Raw genomic sequence first — 12,962 nt, forward strand, 5'->3', positions numbered from 1 at the left:
ACAGAACGCGTCCCTAATCAGTGTTCTGTCTGCGTCACTAATCCGGGATCCAAGTGGCGGCGGCGGTGGTGTGCTGTTCAAAGTTATCAGCTGATCCAACGAGTTTCAAAAAAGGGGCAAAGTGTGGAGAGAGAGAGAGAGAGAGAGAGAGAGAGAGAGAACGAAAAAAAAAAAACATTTCCGGCCTCCTGCTATCCAATGAGCGCAGTCCACATGCGGCGCAGGCAAGAGGGGCAGCAGTGAGGCACTTTCAATAAAACGCGCCCGGCGCTGCACGGAGCGGTCAATTACTGGTGAGCTGCAACTGGGAAGAGGGCAGACTAGCTTCTATAGCATTGGACTGTACTGAAGAAGTGTATTAAGCTGAGGGTGCTGCGATCGCTGCACAACGTCAACCACCAGCTCCCAGCAAATAAAGATTTTATCAGAGTGGCGTGTCCGGGGGGGGGGGGGATTTTTCTTCTGTGGTTTTAATTTGGAAGAATACAATCTGGGAGATCTGGAAGACAAAACTGGGGGACGCATCATTTTTCTTCGTGAATAAAAGCCGGGGATTTATTTTAAACCCCTTTTTATATATGTATTTTTCCCATCATCGGAGGTATTTAAATGTAAATGCATAGTGCATAGCGTTTTATTGCTGTTTTATACTTACGGAAGGGACGGGGGTGTTTGAATCAACAAAGTAAACTGTCTCAAGGAGGCGAGATCCACCATGGAAAACACGCACACAAAGACAGTGGAGGAAGTTTACAGCCATTTCAACGTCAATGAGAGCACAGGACTGAGCTTGGATCAGGTGAAAAAGTTGAAAGAGAAATGGGGACCGAATGGTAAGTGATGCTTTTGGTTTGGAGAAAAAATAAAATACCCTGTTTCAATCGGTACGCAGCGCCGGGCCTGTGTAACATAGGCAGGTTACAGTACAGCAACCGGTATGCTCAAAAATGGATAGTGAAAACTGCTGACGTCATCACGCCCAACCTCGTGGGTTTAAATCACTTTTCCTGGTCGGGGCAACTCGTAGTTCTGTTGCATGCGTGTGCGTAGATTAAAATCAAGATCTGGTCAAGGAGACTGAGACCCCGACTGGTGTTTACTGGGGTCCAGGTTGGCGGTGGTGGTAGGGGGGTGCGGGTAGTCGGCACAGGCCCTCGCATTCACATGTTTAGTTGCATGGCAAAGCTGGAGGAAAGGAAGCCCAAACCCGACGATGTGGCTTTATCCTGCCGTAGGGTGCAATATCACATGTAACGTGTTTCGATGGCCTTTAAAGACCCGGTAAAACGTTTATTTGCACATGGGGGTGAAGTGGCTGTTGATTCCGTGGATGACTTGGCTGTAACGCGCATGTAAACGTGTATTGCAACATCGCCGGTCTCTCTCTCTCTCTCTCTCTCTCTCTCTCTAGACTTCCCCATTTTCTTAAAGTTGCACTGTGTAGCACAATACATGACAGCCACATATGTGACAGAGAAATAAGCATGATCTATATTTGATATTAGATCCATCTTCAGAGGAAGGGGGTTCAACTTTAATTCAGTGCACCCCTACTACAATGTGGTATATTGTACTCGTACTTTATGTGGCTTGGGTGCATGGACGTAGATGTATCTGTTTAACTGTCAACAAGAGATCTTATGTCGGTTGTGTAAGCTGAGAACAATTGTTTGTAACGCTGACCCTTTACCCTTTCTCTCTCCCCTCCCCCCTCATCTCTCGTATGTTCCTTGGAAACCCGAAACTACAGAATTGCCAGCTGAGGAAGGTAGGCAATTCCCTGTTTGTTTGAAATCCTCACTGCTCCTGTTTATAATGCTCGTCTAATGCCTACCTCTTCTCTGTAGTTTACCGCTGTCCCCATTTCTGTTCACAGGAAAGTCTCTCTGGGAACTCGTTGTAGAGCAGTTCGAAGATTTATTAGTACGAATTCTTCTTCTGGCAGCTTGTATATCTTTTGTAAGTATTTTCGTGCTGGTTTCTTGTATGAAGAGGTTCATGTTTTCTACTCTGGAGGTTTAATGATGGTAATTTGGGACTCAAACTCGACTCATTTTGTGGAGGTACAGTGCTATTCAGGCGTTAGCAGGCTTTGGGTGTGAAATTGACCGAAATCTTATGTTAGCGCAATTGCACGCATGCGTAGACGCAGGTGCAGTATTTCGCGACCTAATATTTAGGTCGCGTTTTGTTAGCGCAGATTCCAGCAGTTGTTCACAGATTTGCACAATCCCACTGATCCAATCTGCGCTATACGGACACGACCTTGCTTTCAGCGGAGGGCCTTTCAAACGTATTTTAATACACCTCTCCAAATTTACTTGCAATATTTATTTTCATTTGACAGGAATGCTAGACTGGTTTAGTTACCATTTAAGTTCAGTTCGGGGTCAAAAGGTGAAGGAGGCAGACCATTGCGAGCAAAGTGCGTTTACCAAACGCAACAAGATCACTTGTTAATGTCTAATAGGGCTTTACGACAGGGACAGGGAGAAGCTTATGTTGATCTTATGTGAAATACGTAATTTCACCAGATTCTCTATATATATGGTAATGTCGTTAGGGAGAGTCTTTTTTTGGTAATTGTTAGCAATGTGTCCTCATACACAATCTGATGCAAACAGAGATATGACTTAAGTATCATCTGTTGGCCCAAGCTATCTTCTTCAAAGCAAAATCTATGTTAGCACTATTTGCAGATTTGTCTGATCCTTAGCTAATACTGCAACAAATTTGAATATTGATCTTGATAATGAGAACTGGGGGGGGTTATCCTAATAAGCACTGAAACACTAATTTCTATCTGTAAAGTTAGAGTGTTTTGAGTGGGACAGTGATGGGTTTCGACTCCGATTAGATGCTCGCAAGAGAGTGTGACAGTATAATCGCCACTGATGCCTGTTCCTCGGATTGGGATCTGTATTCAGGTACAGGACTGAGTTATTGAGTTGTTTTAAGGAAGTGCTCTCTCTGTGAAAGCATAATTGGTACCAGAAAGTACTTCCTGGGCTCTCTCTCAATCTGCTGTGGAGGCTTGTTGTAATTGGATTCTGATTAGATTAAGTTCGCTAAACCAGTTGAGCTGTGGAGAGTCATGGTAAGGTTTGTTAGCATGTGCAGAATAACAGCTATGTTCAGACAAACCAGGCAGTCTTGTTGCAAAGGTTTTAACGTCTTTTTTTAAAATGATTGTGGCTCAGTTTTTGTTTAATTTATTGGAAAGGGTAAATCCCTGTGTACAGTTCCATAGGAGTCTCAATTGGTCTTTGAGTGCTAGGCCTGGGGAGTGAAACTGCTAATATGAGGGAGGCTAAAAATAATGGCAATGTCTATCTAAGAAAGCCTATGTGGTAATGTTGGCATAATTGGTGGGGCGGGGGGCGGGATTTGCAAAGCCTTCTGAGACTAAATATGTGTTGTCATGACATGACTGGGCTGCCGGAGGTTACACTTGAAGATCAAAAGGCTAAAACAGCTGAGAGAGAGCCCTTCATGCTGAAGGGTGACAACAGCAATGACAGGGATAGAGTTACTGGCCGTAACCACCAGCAGAACAAGGAATCCCAGGGTTCACCGACTGCTGATTGGGCTTGATTTAATCAGCTTGTAACTTTAAGCCCTGCCTGACTCTTTCATAGAGTATAGGAAGCTGGAGGGGGGGAACAAGAGTGCTTATTTGCAGGAGAAGGGATACAGAGCATGTTTCTCTGTGGATGCTTCAAATCTTGAAAGAAAATTTGAGACGCTCCCTGGCCCAACTGACCCACCGCAGTGCAATATTTTGGGCAACTGCCGTCGATGATGGCTTGTAAATATCCCAAGACTATACCAATTGTCCCCCATATGCTTTGCTTTAGTCCAGCCCATTTGAAGGTACTAGGAGTGCCTGTAACTGACATGTAACCTGAAACTTTTACAGGGATCTTCACACCTACAGGTTGGGACCTGGAAGAATTGCATTTAGAGCCCTTAGAAAAGTGCTACACATCACCCATAAATCATATTCCGCAACAAATCCAAGACTGGATTTACGTGATTACAAATCCAAACCAATAAGTCTGATCAGGATAGGGAAGTGAAAAGTAAGGTGCAATTCTGGGATATTTGTGTTGATGCATCCATGCACATAAAAGCATATCCATATCCATATCTTGTTACCCAAGTCAAAATTTGTGAAACCTCAAACCAGTGATCATTTGTGCGTCATTCCTGGTTGACCTGCATGATGTACGTGTGTAAAAGTGTTGACTCTAATGCTAAATCTGTGAGCGCTCATTTGCAAAAATAGTTAGGCGCTAGCTAGAGAGAAGGATTTGTTCTGCACTTGCCTGACCTAGATTCAGCCGGTAAAATATTGCAGTCTGATATAAAGACGATGATTCATGTTTTTCAATGGGGATGGACGGACACAAAATGGGTTAGCATACAAGATTGTTGTAGGACTTTAAGAGTATTAATTAAATACAATTCAGCAACATTTAATATTGGAAAGGACAGTAATTTAGCGGCTATAAAGGTTTCCATGGATCATGTGTGATTTAGAGATATATGTAATGAACATACCTGATCAGGACCTGCTGTATTATTGCATCCCTCTTTCAAGTCAAGAGTGTGTAATAATATTGTGCTAGGTTGATTAATCATTACACACTTTGACAGGCTAATTATAGGCCCTTCAGGATTAATGATGCAATGTTTTTCCTGGTTTGTTCTGTGTTATATGTCAGTGCTGCTTGGGTGCGGATGATGTAAAGGCCTACTGGAATGAGCAACATTGGGAGAGTTACTCATTTTCTGAAGTAATTCCACCAAAAAATAACCTCGGTACTGGCGGGGGAGAGGACTGTCTTGATCTAGGAGGAGATGTATCGGCAGTTCTAGCAGTGAAGACAAATTTCACAATTGGCTTGTGGTTTGAGGAAAGCTTGGTAGTTTAGCGGGGAGGATTTTAAACTGTTCTATGCCAAAGAGCCACATGGAACTCCTGTATTTTATTACTTTTTGGTTTACTAAAAGCATTCAGGTTAATCTAAGTGATAGGAGAGAGTGACCGTAATATATTAATTATTTATGAGCAAACACCCTTAGACAGGGTGACTTAGTTTTCACAAGAACCATATTCAAAGCATTACAAATTGTAGTAAACAATCTACACAAAAGATGTAGCCTACGTTACGCAGACATCCTCGTAACAGGAATAAAAGTGCAGGAATCGTACAGTTATGTGCTCAAGGGTGGGGTAGGCATTAGAAGTTACAGTAAAATAAGTCCTAACAATACACAAGTAATCAGAGCCATCAGGGAGCAGAGTTTGGTAAGAGTGCATGAGCGCAAGAGCAGCCCAGGAGATCAGTCTGCTGCATTACAGGTGCAGCCTGAACAGATGTGTCTTGAGAAATTGCTGAAAGGTGCCAGTGCAGCTGAGTTGTTGAGGAGCTGATGTGAGCCAGTAGATTCAGCCCTGGAGGGAGTTGTAGTAATCCTGCCAGAAGAGAACCAGGGTCTGGGTGAGCAGCTGAGTCGAGTCATTGGTGAGGAAAGAACGGATTCTGTGGCTCTTGAAAAATCACCAAATTCCTGTCACAGTGGAGATGTTCTGGGAATAGGACAGAGTGGGGTCAAGGGTCACTCCAAGATTCTTAGCAGTAGTGCGTATATTTGAAGTGTGTTCTGTAACATTTAAGGACCTCAGCTCAGTGGGGCACTAAAGTGTCACTGTTCCCAGTTAAGGGGTAGATGCATGCTTTTCCTTTATGACCAGTTTTTGTTTCATTTTCATATTGGAAACCACCTGAAGAGTTCACTCCACTCCCTTATCTTGGTTACACAAAGGAAGGTCTGTGCCCACTGCTGGGAATGGCATTTTGTCCCCTCGTGATAGTGATGTGGCAGTTGCTACCCTTTGACAGTTCGAGTGATGACTGGGAGAGAGGGCACCACAGTTGACTAAATTTGGGCACTGCCCTTCAAGGGGGTGGACTGACTGCTGATTCCCCTTGCCACTGCAGTTCAGGATGTAGTGAATGGTGGCGAGTGAGTACAGCAGTCTTGAATCAGGCCCCACTCTACTTCCATTGCAGCCTAGATACAATTATTGCTCCAGTTCTTCCTTGTTTGTGTTGAGGCTCTGCCGAATAAATCGAAAGGAGTTAAAAAAAAATGTAAATGTCATTCTGTTATGAAAGCTTTCAAATGTTTTACCCTTCTGTTCTGAGATAATGGGATTCTTAACACTGGTTTGTATAGCAAGTTCAGACAATCCAGGGCATGGGAGTGAAACAGGGGGGCAATTAACAGATACTGGCAAGCTCATAGTATTGCAAGAGTTTGTTTTGGGTTTTTTAAGTTTGGTTTGAATATTACGACTGAAATGCATAATTTGTCCAACAAACAAAAGAACAAAAAAAAAAAAAAACATGAGAAGGATCTCCAAAGACTTATCAAACTGAATAAATTATGTATTTCTATTTGGAAAAAGTTCAATGACTTGCATAGGCCTACAGTTATATTTTGCATTCACTTTCATGAAGGATGTCTGATTCTGAAAATGCACAAACTGTACAGAAAAGACTGGTTACCATAGATGTGTGTGTGTGTGTGTGTGTGTATATATATATAATTTTTTTTTTTTTTTTCTGATTACAAATGTGAATTGGAACCCATGCTTTTTCAAGATGCTACATGTTCACAGCAAAGTGAGAAGGCGGTGCAAAAAAAACCCCGCTGTGGTTGTAACTGTGAGTGTAAAATAAAAACCCCATGGGAGGCGTTACACATTCGTGGATGCACTGTTTTCTTGTGTTGAGTGCTGAGAGCTGAAGGACGTGGTCATGCGTGCTTGTGGCATATTGGTGTGTTTAGAAACCGAGATTAAATGGAGAGAACATTCCCAGTGTTGCGTGTAGGGGTATGGTTGTGGAAAGTCGGTTAGAAAAGCAAACAAACTAACAACAATAAATACATCCAGGAGAATGTCCTGATTGGGCAGGCCACTAAGAGGAGGAAATATTCAAAATGTTTATATTGCGTTTTATCTGCTTATGAAGCCAGCAGTCCCTTCAGAGTAGCTTACAGACAGGAAGCCTTGGTATTTAACAGTGGCCCCTAGACCACTGGGGCTGTGAGGTCCACATTATTTGGTGTAATGTATTCATTTAAGATCAACTGTAGGACTTTTCTGTTCTGGGAGAGATGCCTTACCATTTAGTTGGAAATCCTTTTTATGCAGATTTTCCATGTTTTCATTTGATGTCAGGGGAAAATAAATAATTAAATACTTCTGCAACCACTCCCAGCATTGCTTGGGAAGAGCTGCACTTAAACAATTACATACAACATCATCCTTAATTTCAAAGGGTGAAGGCCTCCTAATTAACTTGGTTATGACACTTGAAATGACTGCAGTGTAGACAAGGCAAAGAGATTGATTAAGTCTTAATTATCCACACAGACCCCTGCAGTGTCCATCTTTTGTTTATCCGAGTCATGCTGGTAAAGCAGTGGCCTGGCTGTATGTTTCAAACTTGTTAATTAGAAGCCTTGTCCATGGGGATGGGCAATTTATTGTTAGTGTTTTTATTATGTATAAGGAGATCAGAGGTTTATGCTGCTTATTCTAGTCTTTGATCGGTAGGTCTGTGTGCTTTTGTAATCCAGTGAGGGGTGTCTGATTTATAAGAGGAACATATGCAGATCCATCCCACATGAAAGAGATGAGTGGTTTAAACAGGTGTGGTTGGGAAAGCGTGGCCTTGGCTATTGCTGATTTTTGCAAGTGAAATGTGTGGGCTTTCAAGGGGAGAGCATGTCATCTTTGAATTTGAATGCAGTATTTTCTGGGTTAGGCTGCTTTGAAATATTTTGGGGATGCAGGTTGCTCTCTGGCACACTTAATTTGCACATGGGCTTCTGTTGAACCCTGTTGGTTATGTCAACTGTGAAAGAACTGCAGACTTATTACGGGCGCCTCCTATTTATGTGCTATGAAAGGGTCTGACAGAAGGCAGTGACTGAAGGTGTTTGTGAGTGTGTGGATACTGTGCGTGGCCATCTGAATGTGTCCAACAAAGAACCAAACTTATTTACATGCTTCTATGCAATGGAGTCGGTGGAACTGTGCCTAAAAGGGGAGAGGTCCCTGAGATTTGTTGTGGTGAAATGGTGTAACCGGAACTGCCGAGCCCAAGTATAAATTCTTGAGCACTTAATGTCTTAATGCCTGGGTCTACTTCAAATGGTGTAATCTGAGACCAGTACCTTACTGTTCTACTTGAGTTTGTCATGAGTCACGAACGCCTTAGGAACAGGAGGTGAGCAACTCATTGGAAACCAGGCTGAACTGACTGTTTACCAAGGGCTGTTTAGTTTAATTCAACTGAATACAGTACATAATGAGTTGAAGGAATACAATACTAACCTGAATAGCAAGCATGTAGTGCAATTGAACCAAAAGGGGTGTGTGATTGGATCTTTCATATTGGGCAGTACCACTGTACTGTAGATTTAACTTTGGACCTTGCAAAGCATCAGATTGCTTTGCCTTTGCTGTCCTTCAGGAACTGCTTATATTTAAAGCTGTAGAAATTCTGCATCTACATCCACCTTCTCGGATTGAGATGATTGGTGTTGCTCAAATTCAGTGTCTTTTTTTGTTTTGTTTTTATTACATTGATTGGAAAATAAACCTCCACAATATTTTTGGAGCAGCTGCTGGTTTTCAAAAAGTGTACTTTAATGCTAGAACATCTGAGCTGAGCTGTACCATGTATTCAGACATCCAAAGTATGTTGTTGGTTCCAAATGGATTCCAGTGGTCTGAAATATGTGTTTGATGTTGTTTCTTGATTTCTCTATTTATTTCTTAGTTTTTGTAATGCTTTATCTACTTTCTTTTTCAGGTACTGGCCTGGTTCGAGGAGGGAGAGGAAACGATTACAGCTTTTGTGGAACCTTTTGTAATCTTACTTATTCTAATAGCCAATGCCATTGTGGGTGTGTGGCAGGTAAGATGTATATATTTTTTACTTGACTTTAATAGACCACTTTGTCCTGGCAGCAAAGGACAGTCTTCACTGTCACCATAGTTGGTGGGTGCTTACATGATTAATATCGATTAAAAAGTGTGCTTTTGTGGCTGAACCTTTTAAACCTTGTAAACCTTTTAAAAACGAATAATTCTATTCTGTTTATGAGTCGTCTTGTAATATTTTGCTCTGGACTTCCCAATCCTGGTACTGGATTTTCCTTTGCCCTTGATCAAAATAAACCTTTTAATTGAACAATTGAAACCTTTTTAAATATCTAATTGAAGCTGTGAATAATTATAATAAAAAAAACATTAATCAAATGCATGTACCAGATGCTACATTTATTCTCATGTAGTTGAGCTGCTTCAAAGATCGGGTGTCAAATTCAGTAAAACAAATGAGCAATCCTCACATGCCAATTATGGTAATGCTTGTTAAAATATAATTACCACCTATGTATGTGCATCCATGAGTTGTTAACCTGCAAAGAGTTGTTTAGACAGGTTTGAAGAGAGCAACAACTTATGAAACAAGTTGAGGACAGGCTGAAAGTCTATTTGCATAATGTCTTGGCAACAGCACACCTGAAGCGGAATATTTCTGAAAGCAAAAACTGAGAGCAGAAACAAAGTTAAAGTCGGGGAAATGGTTCAAGTAAGCATTTAGGAGTGGTTGGAATTAAAAAAAACTAAGGGCTCCCCCAGTATCAGGTCTCCTGGTCTAGCTTACTTTCCTTCTGTTGCTGGTAACTGGAATTAGACTATAAAAGCAAACAAGTGAGAATTAACATACCTTGAATGATATGTTGTTCACAAATGGAACACTTTGTAATGGATCTGTTAAAAAAAACAACAGATGAACTGTACTGTGGGGAAAAATAGGACAAAGGCGTTTTATTATTTTTTATGTCTAAGTGCATCTCGGTGATCTTGGGACCAGTTCAACTCGGAGGACAAAGTGTTTATCTTATCAGGAAGGGAGTTACATGTGTATTTCTTGTTTCATCTGATGTGTGCACAGGCATCACGTCATAGAACGCTTAATCCTAATTTGTACTGCACTGAAGTGTGGATGTGAATTCCTTTCTGGAAGCCATGTGAACGCCACAGTAAAATGCAACCTGAGAACATTCCCTTCCTGCTGGCTATGCTGAGATTCTGGGTGAGGATTCAACCCTAACAGAATTTTCTTTTCTGGGGAGAACCAGGCCTTCATTTTAGGATGGATCTTTTAGCTTGAGGAATCCATGCAGCTTCAATGAGTTTAAAAGTCACCAAGCTTCTACCAACCAAATGTGCAAGATGGGCTAAGCTCCACCAGTTTGTTACTCTTATTTAAATGGAGACACCGCACTGCATGTCTAGACTGTCAATGTGTGGTTAATGCTTGTTTTTATTGATCAAAGGAAAGCCTACCTTGGTCTTCAGATAGGTTCCTCCCCAGCTGTGCACCATAGACTTGCTGCTATTCTTCTTAAAGACTTTGAACATGCAGGTCTTTCCCCGACTTTGCAACATGTTCGGTTGAACTCTTCCACGAAGGCAGTTTGCTGCCGTTGCTCTGCGTTTGTCAGAGGAAGTGGGCCTGCCAATTTAAAAGATCGAAACCAGCTCAGTTTAAATGGAGATTCAATCTCCTGGTTTAAATGTGCACAAATATACCACTGATATACACTAAGACTAGTGTGTGTCATTTATCTCTCTTCCTGCTCTTTCTATACATATTTTTTTTCTTTGCTCCTGACCTTGAGAACTGAAATGAATAGGGCTGCCAATCAAGATGTTTGGATGTCCTGATCAGTTCTACTCTACTCAATGTGAGGCAGTTTTTGCCAAGGTGTAATCTCTGAGGGAGCTTTCGGGGGCGGGGGGGGCAAGATGGAAATTGAATGACTTGCACAAAACCTGCAGTAACAGTTTCTATGACACTGCCTTTTAAGCCATACAGCTTGCAGCACGCTCATCTGGTTTGTTTCAGTAATTTGTGTTTTGGCAGCTAAATTAATAAGGAACGTGCTCGGTTGATGGGCCCCATTGTTGTAAACTGTTTGGGAATTGCTCCCCTGTTTTAATAAAATAATTTACAAGTCAAGCGGTTTTCCACTAAAGACTTATTTCCTGGTTGTGGGGATTTTATTTTATTTGATTCAAAGTGAGATTGCATGTGGAGCTCTGCCTTCGATATGAAATCAGAAGCAGTGGGCTGTTTGGGAGGCACTGAAATGAGAATTCTTGTAGGGTGTATCTTTAGTGATACGGTACTTGGATGAATGGCTGTTTTAATGAATTTGTCAAATGAAAACCAAAGGAATTGTAGTGATTATTCTGGTTTCTAGTTTTACCACAGTGTATAAATCAGTGTTTTGTGGATACGTGGCAGATATCTGGAAATCAGACATGACTGGACTACCTCCGAGAAGACTGATCTAATTCTGGGGTTTAGGTATCTTTCCTAGAAGTGGCCTTGCAAAAGCATCATGAGAGCACTGTGTATCCTAATAGGGGTTGGGTGGAATCCCAGAAATGCAGGGTGAAAGAAGAGACTCAAAGCACACTACAGTTCCCACTGTGAATGGGATGCCATTCCATCATAAGGCAATGAAGAAACTGAAAATCTAGAATCGACAATCCAGCCCTATGGAGAACATGGAGAGAACTGACAAACTCCACACAGACCAAACCCTCAAGACCCCAATCAAACCCAGGACCTTGGAGCCGAGGCAGCAGCACTACCCATCTGGTGACTGTACTGCCCTTAAATAAAAACTGATCAATGGCATTTGAATGATCTCCATTTCGCTTACTTAGCTGGGTGATGATCCGTCCCTCTAGATTCAACAACTTGGGGTCTGAGATCTGAATTGTTGATGAATAACAAAATGGTGTGGAGGAAATCTGTAGGTCCACAGTAGGACTTCTTGGTACTAACGGAGCTGATGAAATGCTAAATATTGGCATTGTTCATTAAAACGAGCATTGACCGAGGTTTAGTCTTTTCATCACCAATGTTTGAATGTGTAGAGATCACTACATGTGAGACTTCCATTCACATTTAAGCTCCTATAGTTGAAAAGGTCTACTGTTGATGGATTCAGGACCGATTGTTTGACTTGTTTGCAGCCACTTGTTGCAGATTACCTCAATTCCTCCTGGTTAGAATGGATCCCTGCAGAAAGACACTGCAAAGTCATTGCATCGCTTTTTACAGCTTACAGAAATAATCTTCAAACCTTCTTTGGGGAATGCAAGGGGGGGGAAAAAAAGGAAAAAGCTTGCTGAAAATAGAACTTGGAATTGGGTCATTGATTGCGTTTCAGAATTTTAAAATGTGTGTTGCTATGAAACCAAATTCCAGTCGGAGATTTTGGGAGTGTGTATGTAATATTTATAATTTGTCATTGCTGATCATGTATTAGAAATCACCAGCTAATGATTATGTTTAAAGTCTAGGGCACCACACTTTATTACCTTGGCCAAAGGAGTGGGCCCAGCCAGTAGTGGTAATGTAGAGCCTCCTTCCTATTGATATTCTGCACCTCTCTTCTCTCCACTGTACAAGACTGTCCCTCCTCTATCATACAGACAGATTAACTCGGCAGGGTTTAATGAGCTTTAGAGCTTATACTTTAAACTCCCCTTTAAGCAAGCTGATTGAAAACAGGATTTTGCTACTGATACTAGGGAAACTTTGCTTGAAGAAAGCCAAGCCACTAAAGGGTGATTAAATGGCTCCAAATAACAAGAGCAGGTGTTACCCAGTTGCATGGAGGCTATATTTCAACGACTGTCCGTTCTTAAGGGTTTTGAAAGGAGATTCCCAAAAAGCTTTTTTAGTATCATGGGAAGGCTCTTCCATTTTGTCCTTGAGCATCTGTATAATGTATTTGGGGAGTTCAGAAAATCGGTGGGAGTGAAGGGGTTAACTCTCCGGGTGCCT

At 41.8% G+C, this 12,962-nt stretch overlaps 1 protein-coding gene across 2 annotated transcripts in view; it reads left to right on the forward strand.

The window, feature by feature from the left end:
- Positions 1–264: 264 nt before the first annotated feature.
- The window catches only part of LOC136712843 (sarcoplasmic/endoplasmic reticulum calcium ATPase 2), a 56,865-nt gene continuing 44,167 nt past the window's right edge, over positions 265–12,962 (forward strand). For both annotated transcript variants that reach the window (XM_066689641.1, XM_066689640.1), the window contains exons 1-4: positions 265–833; positions 1,751–1,768; positions 1,877–1,959; positions 8,898–9,002. In XM_066689641.1, coding sequence (XP_066545738.1) covers positions 716–833; positions 1,751–1,768; positions 1,877–1,959; positions 8,898–9,002 — 324 coding nt within the window. In that variant the 5' untranslated portion in view covers positions 265–715. The remainder of the gene's footprint in view (positions 834–1,750; positions 1,769–1,876; positions 1,960–8,897; positions 9,003–12,962) is intronic.

This window comes from Amia ocellicauda, chromosome 17 (assembly GCF_036373705.1).
Source record: "Amia ocellicauda isolate fAmiCal2 chromosome 17, fAmiCal2.hap1, whole genome shotgun sequence".
Lineage (NCBI taxonomy): Eukaryota > Metazoa > Chordata > Actinopteri > Amiiformes > Amiidae > Amia > Amia ocellicauda.